Below are 18628 nucleotides of genomic sequence, written 5' to 3'. Positions count from 1 at the left end.
TCCTCCCTCTGATCCTGCTGTCTCTCTGTCTCTCTCTCTCTCAAATGAAAAAATAAAAATCTTAAAAAAAAATTTATAAAAACCCCAAAATTTACCTAGAAGCATTAAAAATAAAATAGAAACGTTTAAAGATTTATTTATTTGAGAGAGAGAGAGAAAGAGAGAGAGCAGGGAGAAAGGCAGAAGGAAAGGGAGAGAGAGAATCTTCAAGTAGACTCCCAGCTGAGTGTGGGGTCTGACATGGAGCTTGATCCCAGGACCCTGAGTTCATGACCTGAGCTGAAATCAAGCCTCTTATCCAGCTTGCACCACCCAGGAAGCCTGAAAATAGAAACATTTAGATATAATAAATAAATAAATAAGTAAATAGCTTCAAGGAACACAGGGTGATATGATTCTTGTTCTGTCAACATTGACACATAACCTGAAGTTGGTAAGCTTGGAAAAATGCTTACAAAATGAACAAAGGATGAGTAGGAATATAAATTAGGAACTTGATAATGTATCTAAAAGTTGAGGTGACCAAATCAAAACAATGATAGTGTTAATAATAAAACAAAGTGAGCTATTTCAAAGAATAGTCCAAGGACTTAGAGCTATAAATCAACGGGGCAAAGAAAAGAAAAATTAATTTGGGTGGTTCAGGCCTAGGGGTCTAGGAGGATGAGAACATTTATGGAAAAACAAGTTTCAGGAGAAATGAGTTTAAGTAAAAGGGACATACATAGCTCTGGAAATATCTAAGTGAGGTTTGGAAGTGGAGTCCTGGAAACTGGGTACAAAATCTGGGCTAGTGATAGAGGCTTAGAATTAAATGTCACAATCGACTCTATTGGCCTCTAAAGTTGCTGACATAAAAGGGTAAGATCAGAAAATTGCAGGCTAATCCTTTAAATTAACCCTTGTTGAAGCTGGGGGAAAAAGAGACAAAGGAGAGAAGGAGAAAGAAGGAGAGATCAAGTAGAAAGGACCAGGATTGTATACCGGTTCAGGCAGCAGCTGTTAAAAATATTTGCACCAAGTGCAGAAAAATTACTGTGAGATGTAAGTCTGGCCAAAATATGAAATATTAGGACATCACTATGCTTGTCAGATATCAGATTATTGAAAAGAGATGTTTATGGTGGCTGTGGTATTTATACTAGCTAAAAAAGAACATAGCAATCATTGGCAAAGGGCCAAAAAATAAAATTCAGAGTACCTCAATTTTCATATCATATTTTTATTTTATTTTATATATTTTTAGTTCTCTGTAAAAATACTCCTTTATGGAATGTCCTTTTCTGTATATGCAGGCAAACACATGGTTTCTGCCTTCGTTGAGCTGAGAGACTCAGGCAGCAAGAAATGGATTTTAAGTATTTTGTCTTACAGAGGCTTGAAAGGGTTGGGGGAGGGAGCATGCATTGGGACAAAATATTTGATAACTCAAGGAGAAAATTTAGAGGAGTTTTTCTTGTCTTTTACTTCTGACAAGGAAAAGAAAAACACCTTATGTATATTACTGCATTTGGATGTACAGCCATGTGAGAAATCCATGTAAGTTTTCCAGGAAATGATATGAAAAGATGAGTTTTAGTTGACTGTTGACCAGTGTTAAGTTCTCTTATCTTTATTATAATATTTGAGTTTGAGTGAGGTAATTGGAGAAAGGAAAGACATACATAGAAAGGAAAAATATTCAGTATTTTATAAAAGGTTTTGTTATTTTTTCATCAGGATTTTATGGATTACCATCGAGTTTAGTGTTGTTTTTTTTCAGTTACTTAATATTTTGGTCTATAATGTAGAGTATAAGCCATTTTTGTCACAATAAATGTATCCCTTGTACTCTGTACCATTTATAGTAAGGTAACTACTTTTGTTTTTTTATCATGGTTATACCATAAAAAGGAAGCAAATAGTTTATATCCAATATATCATTAAAATTGAAACATGTGTAAAAACATACACAGGGGTTTCCTACATAGTAGGCTAGAAATTCCCATCGTATTTATGGCTATTGGTGTTTTGGGGCCTTGACTATCAAACAAGGTGCCTGGGTAGCCATCATATTGTAATCAGTATCGTCAAGTCTAGCTTATCATATTTAGTTGCAACAATTAAAGTCCTTTTAAGTTGCTAATTAAAATGATACAACAACACAGACATTGAAAGTACTGCTTTCCCTTCATATTGTACTACCATGATTTTGCACAAATGTGCTTCTTTATTACCTAGCCGGATTTTCACATTACGAAGAAGTCAGACTTTGCAGAACAAAGTAAACATGAAAAAAACAGCCATATCATTATTGGTATTTGGTTGGATCGTGTCCACCATTGGCTAGAATATTATGCTTACAGTAAGATAATACTCTCAAATTTTATGTTGCATTTTCAGAGACACATGTATTTTACACATGTACAGTATTTATACCCAGGTTTAAAAATCATTAATTTTGTAGTATTTGAGCCTTCCTCCAACTAGTGTTGACATTGGCCAACTTACACTAAACATTAGCTATTGCGTATCTAAGCATACATTTCAACTGAATGTATTTGAGAAAGAAATATGAGAAATTTGAGAAAGAAACCTGAATACATTCTTTATTTGAAAGGAATTGAAGTAGAGAGCTCTTTTTCCTCGATGAAGGCAAAGATTCTGTGTATATGTCTATACTTTAGAAAAACATCACTTCTCACAAACAAGGTTAAGGTAATTTGGATGTGAGAGAGGCATTCTTCACAAAAGGGACTAGAGTGGTAATGGAAGCTTGCTGGAAAGTGATACCATAAGAAAAGATAATTCGTCTTGTATTTTTGGCAGAGCTTTCATGATTCTCTTTGTACTAAGCCATTTTATGGGTCCAAGTTGTCTACCCGAAGTACTTATATGAGAATAATTATTAGTTAATTAACAACTGCAGACAGAGTTGTTGTGAGTCCAACGTTTGTAAAACATTCTTTTGATAATAATCATTTGATCTCTGATAATGAGTCTAAGGACTTTATGAAAAAGTGAAATAAGTGCTCAGAAAATCTAGATTTTAAAAATATTTTTCTATGAGTGTAGTCTGTTTGGGCTCTTCCTCTTTACGTATAAAACTTTTACTATACTTTTACTATAAAACTTTTCTTCCACTTTTTCTCAGCATAGAAATAGACATCTTGGTTATATTTTGTCAGCCCACCTTTTGGAAGTGTTTCTTTTCCCTTCCCTTCCCCTAACCCTTTCTCTTCCCTCCTCCCTTCCTTCCTTCCTCTTTCTTTCTTTCTTTTTTTTTTTTTTTTTTTTTTTCCTGAAAAGTGAAACCAGCAGCATCCTGGCTGCCAGCATTTTCCCCTAGTAGATGTGCCATTATCTGGGGCCCAGCCTTTAGCCTGGTTGGCGCAAAATAAAACTGAGGTCCCAACTTGGGGAGCTTGATATTAACAAAGATCACACAATCAGTCTTTTAATCTACAGTGAGAAGTGTGAGTGTTAGAGGAATTGGAATGTCCACCTCTCCACAAGCATTTCCTTCTTCTTAATAATAATTGCAAACATTACTAAGTACTTCTCATGGACCAAAGCTCTGTGCTAAGTGCTCTAGCAGGTAACATGGTATTGGGCACACATTTGTTAAATGTTGGGAGTGAATGAACACATTACTTATTTAATTCTTCAACCCACCTATGAAGTGTATCAGTCAACCTGCTACTGTAATGGATTTTGGCTCTGGGTCAGCACTTTTCAGCTATTAACTTTAGGCAAATTACCATCTCTAGTCCCTAGAATCATGCTAAGGACGGTGGAGACTAATAGTACTTCCTCTAGTGGTTGTTGTGAAGGTTATATGAAATAATGCAAATAAAGCACTTTGAACCTTCTTGACTTTACACAACCTAGACTAGAAACCTAGTCACCTGTCCAGGACAGCACAACTAGTGAATGGAATTGCTAAAGCTCAAACCTACGTCTTTTATTCCCAACCAAAATTCTTCACCATGGTTCCCTTTTCTCCCTCCCACTTGCCAGTATCTTCAGGTCTTCAGACAAGTGAACGAGCTGCTATTCATGATCTAAAGCCTTGCACTAGGGCCAGAACCTTTGAAGCCTTTGCTCCCTGGACAGAACTTCCCTAGACATTTCAGATGTTTGCCTCAGCTTCTCTTCTGTACTCTGCCTCTGTGGCCCACCAGCACATTTTTGATTGGTGTATCCCCTTCCTCTGATAAGATAATAATATCTGTAGCTATTGTTTAAGTCTCACTTAAGTCTCCTGTACATGCCTGTGTGCTGATCATAGGCCACAACCCAATGCTCATTTCTTTATTCTCATTCTTGGGCAAAACATCACTGCATTCCCCATGTGCTGGCAAAACACCCACCTAGGTCTTGAGGAGCTCCAGAAGACCTTTGAGTGGCTTTGTTTCAGATAAGCTCAATACAGACCCATGCCTCCAGGTGGGATGTGGCCGGGAGGGGTGTGGGGGGAAACGGTCTCCACTGTCAGACCAATGAGTTGCCTTACTTCTCTCGGCCTGTTTTTTTATTGTGCTATCAGATGATGCTCAGTTCATTTTCTATCTAGCATATGACACGTAGGACCATGAAACATATTTTACGCTGTCCATTTCCCCCCTTAATTTGTATCATTTCAGAGATAAATTTAGTTTGGACGGTTTAAATGTAGTTCTAACATTTGATGAATGCATAAATCCATAAGAGTCCAGAATTCCCTTCTAGTGCATGCATCCTTTTGGCATTTAGCATACAGGCACAATGAGGTCCTTAATAAATACCTTTTTGAACCGTTACATCCTCACCTATACACAGAACAATCCTGGATAGCTTGGACACCCAGGCATTATGATTGTCTCTCCCATAGCCAAGAAGTCTAAATTATTAACTCGGCATTTATTATTTTATTTCATTTTGCTTTGATTTTGACTTATCAGTTTACAAATTTGATGTGTTTCTGATATGACAAAGAGGCCAGTCTGACCTGGCATGTGAAATCCCATTAGCTTCTACTTTGGTAGAAATAAAGTATAAATAAAGTATAAATCAACTCAAATGTTCTTTGTAAGGTATAGTTTGACTATGTGATGGTTTCTTGAAAAATCAATGGAAGTTCTCCAATGTACTTTGAGATCTTTTAATTTTTACCCAAGTTAGATTTATGTGTATAGCCAATTTCTGCGATTCTTCTGAGGAGTCCCTGAACAGATGGGACAAAATGTCTCAGAGAACAAAAGTCCGTGAAATCAAATTAAAACTTGTAAACAGAAGTAACTTTTAATTATGCAGGATAATCAAATAATGACAGTTACTTGACATTTGGGAGTAGTCTTTACATTTTTAAGATTTCCTATCCAGATAATTCATTTATGTTTTATGACAAGAAAAGTGGGGAAAAAACAGTCTAGGCTGTACTGGCCTTTCTTGGAATCCATTACATAAGAGAGGCTTTTTATTTTAAAAAAATATATATATTTTAAAGGATCTTCTGTTCCTTTCAAAATAGGATATGAGACAGAATCATCTTGTGCCAAATATCACACTATTGCAGGGTCTCTTACGTGCTGAGATTTTAGTTGAACTAAAAAACATATGGGAAAAAATTGAGACTATGTGGTTTGGAGTGAATATGGAGTGAATAGCCATTATATTCCAATTTTATCACCTATGTATATGTCATATAGTAGAATAAAAAACAAAATCAAAAAGTATTCCAAATATTTTAGGTTATGATCTTCAGAGAGATGAAGTTTTACAGGATATATTGAAATCTGTGATCCAGGGGGTGTTTTCCTACCTCACGGAGTAACCTACGTAAGCAGAAGGAGAGCTGTTTGGTGAGGGCCAGCACCTAACAATCTCTTTGGACTAGATTTAACTGGAACTTTTTGTCAAGTGCTTGAGCAGTACAGATCTCCAAGTATGGCTAGTCAAGGAGCTCTTCTGGCAGCCATCAACCCTAGAAACTGAGCCATCACTTTCTTGATAGAGCAGCAGTCTTCATGCTAGAACATTTGTACTACTGGGGTTACCCACGGACGTCTCAAGGGGAGTTTCAAGGGAATCCATTTTCTCATCCTCAGCTTACAGATGTCCTCCTTCCGAAAACTCTACTGAGCTGGAAAATTCAGGCCTCATTATAGCTTCTCCTTTTCCACCTCTTCTTTCTCAATTGTCCTTCTCCAACTTTAACAGAAAGGCATAGGTCTCCGGAGACATCACCATTGTAAACCTTGCCTTGACATGTTTAGTACTGGGTACCAACAGAGAGATGCTGAAGACTCAGTGTCTAGAAATCTCCTTAAGCAAGGTGACATAACCAGCCCCCATCTTTGTCACTAAGGGATGCATTCCAATAAAACTTTATTTCTATGCTTTTAACATATTTTTAAATATTTATCATAGATTTATGCTATCTAGCTCATTTATGTACTACTAATAATTGTGATCTTGATTACAAAGGAATTTTTGAACACTTAGGGCTTCATTGTGTCAGGAATTTTTTTAAAAATACATTTAACTCAGGGGCACCTGGGTGGCTCAGTCAGTTAAGCATTTGCCTTCAGCTCAGGTCATGATCTTGGGTCCTGGAATTGAGTCCCATGTTGGGCTCCTTGCTCGGCAGGGAGCCTGCTTCTCCCTCTCCCTCTGCCTGCCTCTCCCTCCTGCTTGTGTGCTCTCTCTCTCAAAAATAAATAAATAAAATCTTGTAAAAAAAAAAAATAAAAAATATAGTTAACTTAGATTTTGAAACATATTTTTGATAATAAGATACAGAGTAGTCATAAAACTATTTTAAAGTATAAACATATAATTCACTAGATTAAAATCAGAGAAATGGAAATGGAAATAGAATTTCAAAGAGAAATAGGACTCATGTACATTTCTACGTGTCAATGAGTATCTTGTTCGTGGACTTTTTTTTTCTTTAAATGGGTGATGATGGGATGAAATTGTTGTGACATTTATATGCTATTAGTTAAAAAAAAAAAAGTAATGCAGTCATTTTAAAAATAGAAATATCTATTCTTTACAACTATTTAAATTTAATGGTGGGGATAGTATACTTTGGAGGATAGTCTTTAATAGATGCCTGAGTAAAAAAATGTAAAAGCTACAGTTTTAAAGTCAGTCTGTCCTAGTGAACACAGTTACTCAGTGTTGATGGTGCTACCCCTAAATCCAGGGATTCAAATGCCTGACAGTGTGGGCAGATGTTTAAAGCACTTGACAAGCTCGTAGCCAAGGGCAAAACCAGGTGGATGTCTAATGTAACTTATAGATTGCATCACTTTGTTGGCATTTAGAAGCTCAAGATTTATTACTATAGTAGGCCAGGGAAACAAAAGACAAAGAGTAAGGTTTAGGGATTATGACACCTGATTTGGATTCGTAGCCTGATGGGGACATGTGTTCTCCTAAGTAAGATAGCCTGTATACTATGGTGTCATCATCATCATCTGTAAAAAGTGCAGTTATGCAAGGTTTTTAAGGGGCATCTGAAGACTCTTCTTTGTATGATATCTTGTATTTCAAGGTGCTGATTTTGGATGGAAACCTAACTAATTTTTGTCTTTAGTATAACACACAAAAGATATTTTTTATCTCAACATCTTGTGCTTAATTCTATCGCTAGCCTTTATTCAAATTCAATAATTGCTCTTTTTGATGAAAAATACAATCTGGGGGTACATCTAAACTCTGCTTAATAATAATGAACTATGATAAAATTTTACTTTCAAAGAGAATAAGTTTCCTACAGAGATCAATTTTGTTAACAAATTTGGAAAAGTGGTAACTTTTCTCTATTAGTTTCTTAGATTCTAATTAAAAAGGTAGAGATTTGAAGCTTACCAGCAATATATAGTTCTTAAAATATCTTTCTTTTGGAAAAAATAAAAGTGCAAAATGTTAGTGTATATGCGTACTTTTGTATAGAATATATTTTATTTAATAATATATGCTATGAATATACTTGTATTAAAAGGCATTTAAAGAAAGAAGCCTAAATAATAGCAAAAATTGAGGCCACTTAAAATAATGAGGTGGAAAATTTCTGCTACCATTCACATTAAAAAGTAAACACCTCACTTTTCTCTGCTTTTTTGGAAAAGGAGATTTTTCACATTCTAATAATCTGAAAATGTTCCTATTTTACAAGACATCTCAGTATAAAAGTTTTAAGTAGCTCATCATCTTCATTTCTTACAATTACCAAAAGGCATTGAAAGCAATTAGAATCCATTGAATTGGACATATAAAACAAAACCTTACTGGGTCAGTGTTCTCTGGGAGCTGAGGAGGGATGGGGTGTCTGTAGCCACACTGAGAACTTTCCTTTATTGCTTCCTTTGGCCGGCTCATGCATCCTCCTTATAACATAAAGGGCAGGATGGAGACACCTCTCTTCTCAAAAGCTTTCCTCCCTTCCCTCAAAACCAAGTTTCTTGCAAATACAGTTTTGCTTTTTTGACATTTTATTATTAAAATATTTTAAATATACAAGAATGTTGAAACAATTGTATGGTCAATATCCATGTACTCATCACTTATAGTCTACAATTAACATTTGATTATATTTACTTTCATGTATCTACCTCTCCGCTATCCATCGGTTCTATCCATCCATCTATCCATCTCTTTCTTTCTTTGGTAGATACATGACAGGGTATGTTCTGTTAATCTCTACTATGCTAGTACATAAGTATGCTCGTACGAGTATGCTAGTAAGTAAACTTCTTGCCTGAGTGTACTTACATGCTCACGCCTTTACAGGTTGGTCCAGGCAGCTCCTGCTTCTCTCACCTGTCCTCACCCCAGCATATCTCCATCCACATAAGACTTCTCAGCCACCACTGAATATAACATGGATTGTTGTGGCCTCCAAAAGTTTGCAAATTTTCTTCCTTCTACAGAGAATACTCATTCTCCTTGTTCTTTTGCTCTTGCTTATCCTTCAAGATCCTTTAACTACTATGATTTCAGTGAAGTTTTTTTCTCGTGCCTCAAGGCAGTTAGTACCTGCTATCAATGGCATGCTGGTGTGCCTTTAACAACTCATCCTCCAGGGGGAAATGGCCCTAGTCTGTGGCATTTGCAGATTTCCACAGTATATATTCTCTTCCCTGCTACTGATGTCAGGCTGCCGGCATGAGGTTGAGAAGAGATATGCCCAGGGTCACCTGGTGGCTCATTCAGTTAAGTGTCTGACTCTTGATTTTAGCTCTGATTGTGATCTCAGGGTCCTGGGATGGAGCCCGTATTGGGCTCCATGCTCAGAGGGAGGGCTGTTTGAGATTCTCTCTCTGCCTCTCCCTTTAGACCTCCCCTTGCTCATGCTGTCTCTCTCTCTTAAATAAATAAAATCTTAAAAACAAAAAGAGAGAGATGTGCTCAGTCTACTCTCTCACTAGTGGACTCGAGCCAGCTTGGGCACACCACTGCTACTATCACTCGATTTGTCCCACTCTCTTGTTGTCATTCCCGTGATTTCCTCCAGCGGAGATCCCGCATCCTTCATATTTCTGTTGCTGGCATTTAGCACGTGGCAGGTATACGGGATAAGATTCACAAGCACACTTAATGAAGAAATGATTTGGGTGGTATCGTATTCTATCTAGCACTTCCCACATAGTCTAATTCAGTTAACACGGAGGGGTTTGCAGCAGTACCTCAGCAGGCTGGAGCTGTGAGCTGGATGACAGAGCACGTGTGATGTGTGGCAGAAAGCCCATGTGCTGAGAATCTCTCTTCCCCCTAGCAGTTGGCTCCTCCCTGCAGTGAGGCTGCTGCACTTTCCTGGTCCCCTTAGAGGCTGTAATCCGCCCTGCAGGGATGCTGCACTCACTCAGCAAGCCATTTGGCGTGGATGCCTTTCAAAGTCATGAAAAGTCAGCGAGGGGCTAAGTTAAGGTCAGAAAGGACACATGTTAAAAGCAGATCTTTAAAGATTTCCTTGGTCTCTACATTAGCCTCTTCCACTTTGAGGACAACTGAGTGTGCAGGTTTGCCTGGATTCTGGATATAGTAGCATCAGATCCCAGGCATAAAAGAAGATTAGAACTTAAAAGTTGAAGACAGAGAGAGAGACGGGCTCAAAAAAGAAGTGATCCAAAACAAACTGAGGGTTGCCGGGGGGAGGGGGTTTGGGAGAAGGGGGTGGGATTATGGACATTGGGGAGGGTATGTGATTTGGTGAGTGCTGTGAAGTGTGTAAACCTGGTGATTCACAGACCTGTACCCCTGGGGATAAAAATATATGTTTATAAAAATAAAAAATTATAAAAAAAAAAAAAATGTAAAAATATGAAAAAAAAAAAAAAAGAAAAAAAAAAAAAAAAAAAAAAAAGAAGTGATAATTACCCAAATGGAAATACAAAATGAAATTTACTTAAAATGACTGGTTTTTTTTTTTTTAACATATGAAATGTTGCCTTTCCGTTATGGACTTGTAGGTTAAAATGTTCTGTTCTTTTCAGTGAAAAATAGTCACTTCAGTTTTAATGTAAAAGGAATTTTATGTTCCTGCATTATTTTATTTGCTCGATTTTAATTTGAGCTACTGTAGTCATTTCCAGGACTTAAAGAGAGCGAGTATGTTGACTGTGACATTGTGTTTGCATGTTGCAACTAGTAAAATTCTGAAAAACATGCTTTTTCTTTGATCCTGCTATAGAATACAGACTGTGAGGAATTGCAATGGAACAAACATTATTTGAGTATTTCAAATTTTGGTGAGGTTATCCAAGTGTGGCATTAGTTTCATTTTGATTTTGAATATTTGGAAAACACTGAAGGCAACTTCTAACTTAAGAGATACTCATTTTGAATGTCTCTTCACACTGTTTACGATTAGGTTGTTTTTTATTTCTTGAGTAAATGTATTCTAATTTTATAAAAGTAAACTTTTTACCTGTGTTATTGAGACATTTAAAAAGAGACAACCGTTCTTCATTAAGAAAAGTGTTGTCAGGGTGCCTAGGTGGCTCAGTCAGTTCAGCAGCTGCCTTCAGCTCAGGTCATGATCTCAGGGTCTGGAGATCGACCCTGCTTAGGGCTCCTTGCTCAGTGGGGAGCCTGCTTCTCCCCTGCCTGCTGCACCTTTTGTTTGTGCTCTCTCTGATGTAAAAAAAAAAAAAAAAAAAATGTTGTAACGTGCTGTGAATCATCATTTTTTGGGAGTACACCTATGAGTACATAAAGTAGAATAATCTGTTGCATGCTCTTCAGTAGGTCATTTGATCTGAAAAAAAAAAATAAGGAAGGACAGACTGACTCTATCAGAATGTTGATTTTACATTTCAAATTCAGAATCCATTTGAGCATTTTTCTGAGAATCAGTTGATACTGAGCTGAAAAGGACAGTTCCATACAATTTCTTTCCCTCCCTTTCTGACTAGTTTCTTGTTTTTCTTTGCTCTGGTTGTGGTTTTTACAAGGCCTTTACTGAAAAATTTCTGGGAGATTATCCTTCTTATATATTTCTCATTTATTTTATGTTTTGCCTTTCTCATTTCTCTTAAAAATATACAGTTTTATTTCTAGCTGCTCCTTCTTGCTGCTCTCCTTACCGTGCTTCTAAATATAGTCACCACTTTTGGACCTCACCCACATTTTACATTCTTTGTGTCTTTTGGATGGATTTATGATCTGGCCATACTGTGTATTGGAGAGGGTCAGAATCTTTTCCCTGACTTAGCATCCCATGACCTCATATTGGACTGGGTCAAACACACTGGAAATACTAACTATAGAGTAAGAATAGCATGGTGTTAGACCCAAAACAGAATTTAATGGAATAACAGAAAATATATAGATAAGAAAGAAAGCTACCTTAAGGAGACTAATTGCGATCCCACTTTTTTCTTTACTTAAGAAATGTTTCTTAGTAGTCTCTTGATCATAAATTACCTAAAATGCAAGCACAGGAACGTCAGACTTTTAAATGGTCTCTAGGACAGGATTTATTGTATAAAGAATCATAATTACAAATCATAGGTAGTAAATATTGTTAGAAACCCAGGATAAATTTCGAGGCAGGGATCCGGCCACACACTGTTTTCTTCTCAACTGTTCTGACCAACAGCATGTAATTCAAGGAACCTAGCAAATGAGAATCCATGGTTCCACTTAATCATTAGAAAGACTGTATTGGAGAGTGGTTTTCTCTCATGCATTGAAACTTCCTCTACTCGTCTGCAGGCAGAATAGCTGCTAGTAATAAGTCCAGCCAGTCAGTATGTTGGGAGATATCCGCCATGCTGGGATTGCCACAAGGGAGAAAGAAATGGTCAAAAATATGGGCTGTGTTCAGGTTAGAGAGACAAGGGGAAGAAGCCAGCTCACTGGTACGCACCTTCTGGGGAACACCCGTGAGTGCGTGAGGTGGGTGTGCCCTCATAGCTCTTCTGGGGCACTAACCCCCTCAGGAGAAGGAAGTGGCCCATTTTGTTTTCCTTTTCCTTGGGGGAGAGAAAAGCAGAGGTTTGGGTTTTGTTTTTGTTTGTTTGCTTTTTATCTGGACAGTTCAAAATTGTGTGTGTTGATGTGAGTTTTCCTTCTTACAGAAATGTTAGGGTAGTGATTAATTTGACCTCTCAAACAATGAAAAGGTATTCTAAATTACATTCTTAAAAGCCTGTGAAGAACCTGAGGTTCCTGGGTGGCTCAGTTGGGGTCATGATCCTGGATTCCTAGGATCGAGCCCTGCAATGGGCTCCCCACTCAGCTGGGAGTCTGCTTCTCCCTCTGACCTACTCCTCTCTCGTGTGCTCTCTCTCATTCTCTCTCTCTCTCAAATAAGTAAATAAAAGGTCTTTTTAAAATTAAAAAAAAAAAAAAAACCTTGCTGAGAGAAAGAGCAGAACTCTTTCCATCCAAAAAGGTCAAAAAGCTTGTCCTTATCTCAGATTGAAAGACCAAAAATTGTACCAATTAGCACTGGTAGGTTGCAATCTCTAAAAAAAATTAGCCAACTTAATAAATTGTTCGTTTGGATTAAGAACATTTCTGATATTATCTGAAAGGATAATATTGTTGTATTTATATTGGTGGCAGTAGAACTAGAAAAACAATCTTGTGTTAACACTTCCTACAAAGTCCCATATAATGTATAATAAGGCTATCTGAGCCCCTTTACCTTGGATTATAAAAATCTTAGAAAGAGAGATGTTTTTCTGTGATTTGCACTTCTCCAGACATGCTTTGGGAATTTAATAAAAAATAAAATAGTTTCACTAAAGATCATATAGTATTATTTTTAAAACATGATAAAAATGTTTATAAGTAACAATAATCTGCATAGATTGATTTTTTTTTTCCATTTGGAAAATACAGTAAGTGGTAGAAGTTACTCAGACAGACCTGTGTGTAACTTTTACATAAGTACTAAAATACAGACCGTGCCACCATCTCTCACTAAACCCATTTTCCCCTCTAGAACATGTGAACCAGCAGAAGATGGAAGAGTAGCAAGTCCTAAAAGAAATGTTTTTATGGCCACTGAATGACATGCATGAGGTTTCAGGGAACTTAGGGAATTGAGACTGCCTTCACTTCAAGGGACAACTTTCGAAAAAGGAGCTTCCTAATAAAGTAGTCTTTTCAGCATAGAGTCCAGAAATGAGTAGAAAGTCCTGGTGACTCACCTGATTCTTTTTGCCAATACATACTCTCTCTGTAAAAGCAAAAGATAAGGATAGGAACCAACCTGGTCAGCTCCATGATTTTTCTCTTTACCCACCTCTCCTTGGAAATCTCGAAAGTTGTGCTTTGGCATTTTGGGGACCTCTTAAGAGCCACATCCAAGTATTAATAGCCAGATGTATAGGTTTTTAAAATTAATTCTGAGATAAATCCACTGTTGGGGGAGGGAGGTGGTTTTGCTTACTGTAGTCGGTTATATATCTAAACTTGTAAAATAATTACAGTTAGATAAAAGGTCACTGACTACTTAACCTTCTCTTTTAAAATATAGGAGCAACAGCCGCGGCCCGGAAGGAGGTGATAAGAAACAAGATCCGAGCAATAGGCAAAATGGCCCGAGTGTTCTCGGTTCTCAGGTGGGATCATTGTTCTGGTGTTTCTGTTTTGAATGTGATTATGTGTCTTTTGATAAACATTTTAATACTGTAATATGGTAATATAAGTATTTTGCTAGAAAATATTTGCTTTTTCTTAGTTGTTTTTTTTTTCTTTTAAAGTCCAGTTCCTGCTGGACTTTAGAAAATTTATTTCACAATAGGTTGAAGTTGTAGTGAAATAGGAAAGCTGTTATAATTCATTTTATGTTTCATTTTGGTTCTGTGGTAAAAGATGAACTTATCAGGTGCATTTCACTAGATTTCTAGGAAATGAACATTAATCACTGAGCTTGTTCATGTGACTCTGTTATTCTAATAAGTCATTGAGAGAAAAATAGTTATTTAATAGTTATTTAATGTTTCAATTCCCATGCAGTGGTTATTTTTTTAAATAGATCATGAACCATGTTATTATTAATCCTACATTGTAAAAACAAATATTTTCTTGAAGAGAACTAACTGCACTTTATTTAAATTCTTTTATCTACTATTTGGTAAGACAAAGTAATATATTTCTCCTCAAAAAATTGCCTTGAAATATGGCATTATTTATATGTGAGGAGTATATGGTCAATTCACAATTCCCCATTAACAAGGATAAATAGGTATACCTTGCAAAACAGACCATTTTGATGTTGTATGGTTCATAACCAAATTTTTGCCAAATTTTTATCTCAACTCTTCTTCCTAGAGTAGCTGTGTGGGCTCTTCTGATTTCTCCTCTGGCTGTTGCTAGTCTATTCCTGGTAGAGTCACTAAAGAATAACCAAATAGCTTGTTGCCAAAAGCAGGGAGCTGTGAAAAAGATGAAAGGCAATATCATCCTTTCTTAAAGACACCAAATCAAAGTCAATAATAGCTCCGTGCTGACCAGCCAGATCTTGAAGAGTCATGTTAAGGCTGAAAATAGGGCACTGTTGCTCCTTACAGCCTAATGAACGAGGCTGCCTGTGCACTAATGCTTTCTATTCCTGACTGAATTTCCAGGACTCACTCACTCATTCAGTAATAACTATACACGTAAAGCATTGATTACATACCATGAAGAGAAAAAGGCGGATAGCAAGTGGGACATGAGGCACTTATTTTAGTGGGTGGCCAACAAAGAACTTTCTGAATAATAGCATTTGAGTAGGAAGTGTGGGGGTGACCTTCACGAAAACGCAGAGTTAAGAGTGTTTAAGACAGAGAGAAGCAGGTGCAAAGATTCTTGGATGGAAACCAGGTCAACAGTTTTGAGGCCCAGGAAGGTCTGTGTGGCTGGAAGGATGTCTTGTGGCAGCAAAAGACCATGTGAAGATCGGAAGTCCACCAGGACTTCTGCAGAATCACTTGCTTATTTATCATACTTCACATTTACTGACTTTTTTTTCTTGATTTTTTTTTTTTTTCTATCTGAGGTCTCTTGATTTTTTTTTCTATCTGACGTCTCTGTGGGAAGAAGTAAAAACAGCTCCAAAATTTCCAAGTGAAAGTGTATTTAAGGAAAAAAGGAAAGCCTTTCTTAGTATAAAAACTTGTTTCCATCCATGTTAGTTTTCAAAGCATATGAAGGTGGTAAAGGCAATGCTATAGAGTCATAAGTAGGTGTCAAGATTGGAAAGTCCTTCTAGTCAGTCCCCTGCCCACAGGTACATAAGATGGAATTGTGCCCAGCTGAGAAATGGTCTCTTCATACCCAGCAATGGTCAGTGACTTGACAGAGATTGCATACATTGATGGAAAATAAAAACAAATACATTGTATTGCAGAATGCAGGGGGTGTCTAGCCTGAGAAAAGAAGGTGAAGGTTAGCAAGGAATGACGGAATGTTAGATGTGTACAGTACACTGAGTCAGGTACAATGAATACCAAGTTAGAATGACAGACATGTGGACAAGAAACTAATAAAGACAACAAAATGTGTGCTAAGTGCATGAAGAGATGCTTTGCTGTGGATGAGGATGGGGCTCCACGGAGCTCTGTTTCCTGCAAAACAGAAAACAGGAAACAATGTTCCTCAAGAGGTTGACATAGGAGGAATGCTGTGAAGGATAGGTAGCATTCCTTTAGGTGGTGAATTGTGGAACAGCCAGGTTTGGGAGCTGAGAAGTCATCAACCACACAGTCACATAGTCCTAAGGGCAGTGCTTTAAGAGCCTTCTTGCTAAGTGCCAGGTGCCCTGTCTCATGGTGTATGGATTTGACAGTAATCCACACAGCAGACTTGCAAGGGAAGCACTGTGTCCAAACTCAGTGTGCAGCACTAGTGAGTGTCTGGAACAGTGTGGTCGGCGAATTCTAAGTATTCAAAAGTGCGGAGTCTTAAGACATGAGGGTGAGTGAGGAATCCAGGGAAAAGTGAAGCTGAAGATGTATTTAAGTCCAGATCCTTAGCCTTGAATAGCATGGTCATAATAAAATATCGAATTTTTGCATGGAGGTAGGGACCGTCATAGGATGTTTTTCATAGGATAAAAGGCATGCTCTAACCCATGTTTAGATATTGTATGTTAGTGGCAGTGTGACGACTGGACAACAAGAGGACTTACTGACGTCAGGGAGGACGTTTTGGAAACAACTGAATTTATCCAAACAAATTAGGGTATAGGGGGAAACATACAAAGGAAGAGACGAAAAGAATTTGTGAAGCTGGACATTTTTAAATGTAATAAACAAATGTGAATGGTGGTATCCATCTGTCAGGTATAACGGTCCGGCATATTCCTTCCATCGTGATAATTTGCCACATTATAAGGGAATCAGAACACTGTCTTTCAGCAGCCTTGGCAGGGAAGGAGCAGGCATGTTGCCTAAGATCCACCAGTCAAATGAATGCACAGAAAACTTGTGTTTTGAAATGAGCATCATGAGGAGGCAGGAAGCGGGGAAGGTGATTTCTCTCTCAGCTGTGAAACCTGAGAGGACAGCAAAAGAACTACTTTCTCAGAATGTGGACAGCTTTAGCATGAGCTTAGGTGTTGGCTCTGAACAGTGGCGGTACCCGATTGCACAGCGTGGATGGACACCCGTGCTCTTCTGGGCTGCAGACTCTCTGGGTCTGTGAGCTCTCTCGATCCTTTAGTGCATCTCTCTGCTGTCAGAATCAGCCAGAGTAGGTTCTGTCGTTTGTTCCAAGAATTCCGACCTCTGCAAGGGGAGATGAGGGAGAGGAAATGTTCTAAGAGATTCCATAGCGATTCTAGCCTCTGCAGTGGGTTGGGTGATAGTGCTGTCATCTAAGGAAGAGGAAGTATTTCTCCATTTGAATACCTAACAGGTATTTTGGGGGAGGATTATGATAAATTGATTTGGGCATATTTTTCCTCTGGGATGCCGGTGGAATATTCATTCAGAGACGGACAGGAATTCTACCCTGGAGCTTTAGAGAGAGATGAGGGTAGGAAATGTCATGAGAGGGGACAGAGGGGACACAAGACTAAAGTAGCCCAAGTGGATGGTCTCGCTATGAAAGAGAGGAGACACAGGAGAAAAGGAAAAGAATCCTCTAGAACAGTGCTTTGTAGTAAAAATATGATGTGAGCCACATCTGTAGGTTGACATTTTCTAGAAGTCACAGTAAAGGAGTAGAAAGAAATGGGTGAAATTAATTTTAAGACCGTCTTTTATTTAACATATATGTTGAGAATTTTATCCCTTCAATGTGTAGTCAGTATAAAGCTTCTGAAGGAGATGTCTTACATTCTTATTTTCGTATTAAGTGTATGAAACCTGGTGAGCATTTCATACCGACAGCACATCTCAAGTCAGGTTGCAAGTGGATAAGAGCCACACGTGGCTGGAAGCTTCCATTTTAGAAAGCACAGGTGTGGAGCCAGAGGAAAAAGATCATCCAAGGGACTGGGAAAGGGGAGGCCAGAGGAGGAGGAGAACTAGGGAAGAAAGTGATTGAGACCTCTGCAAAGAGTCTTTCCAGAAGTGGACGTGGTTATCAGTGGGCCGTAGAGCCAAGGTGTGTGAGGGAAGACTCAGTGGATGTGGTTGGAATTGAGGAATGGGGAAGCTGCCAGAAACTATGAGGCTTGGGTTTTGTGTGCAGCAGGAGCAACAATCAGAATATAGGGAGATGAGGAATATCGTTGAGTGCAAAAGGGAAAAGAAGGGAGGAATCCTGATTTCGAATATGAATGCAAAAAAGAAGATATGTTCCTTTCTTTAGAGGGACTCCCAATTCCAAATCCACATATTAGCACTTAAGATGATTTCTTCTTGGGGCGCCTGGGAGGCTCAATGGGTTAAAGCCTCTGCCTTCGGCTCAGGTCATGATCCCAGGGTCCTGGGATCGAGCCCCACATCAGGCTTCCTGCTCAGCGAGGAGCCTGCTTCCTCCTCTCTCTTTGCCTGCCTCTCTGCCTACTTGTGATCTCTGTCAAATAAATAAATAAAATCTTTTAAAAAAAATTAGTTCTTCTTTGTGTGACCTCTACTGGTTTGACAGCAGAAGCCTGGAAAGGTTACAGTACTGTATGAGGGCAAGCAATGATTAATGACCATCTCAAACCTAACATTTTTAAGACAACTATAGTAAAGGATATAGAAGTCTCAAAGGTGGATAACATCAC

The 18628-nt window shown here is 38.0% G+C and overlaps 1 protein-coding gene across 9 annotated transcripts in view; it reads left to right on the top strand.

Annotated features, from left to right (window-relative positions):
* PPP3CA (protein phosphatase 3 catalytic subunit alpha) overlaps window positions 1-18628 on the top strand; it is a 317085-nt gene that overhangs the window by 287441 nt on the left and 11016 nt on the right. For all 9 annotated transcript variants that reach the window (XM_004748169.3, XM_004748167.3, XM_004748171.3 and 6 more), the window contains one exon: window positions 13961-14045. In XM_004748169.3, the coding sequence (XP_004748226.1) occupies window positions 13961-14045 (85 nt within the window). The remainder of the gene's footprint in view (window positions 1-13960; window positions 14046-18628) is intronic.

The sequence above is a fragment of the Mustela putorius genome, unplaced genomic scaffold (assembly GCF_011764305.1).
Source record: "Mustela putorius furo isolate JIRA1106 unplaced genomic scaffold, ASM1176430v1.1 tig00003871_pilon_pilon_pilon, whole genome shotgun sequence".
Classification (NCBI taxonomy): Eukaryota; Metazoa; Chordata; class Mammalia; order Carnivora; family Mustelidae; genus Mustela; species Mustela putorius.
The sequence above is the reverse complement of the archived record's forward strand: the minus strand, read 5'-3'. Positions and strand labels throughout refer to the sequence as shown.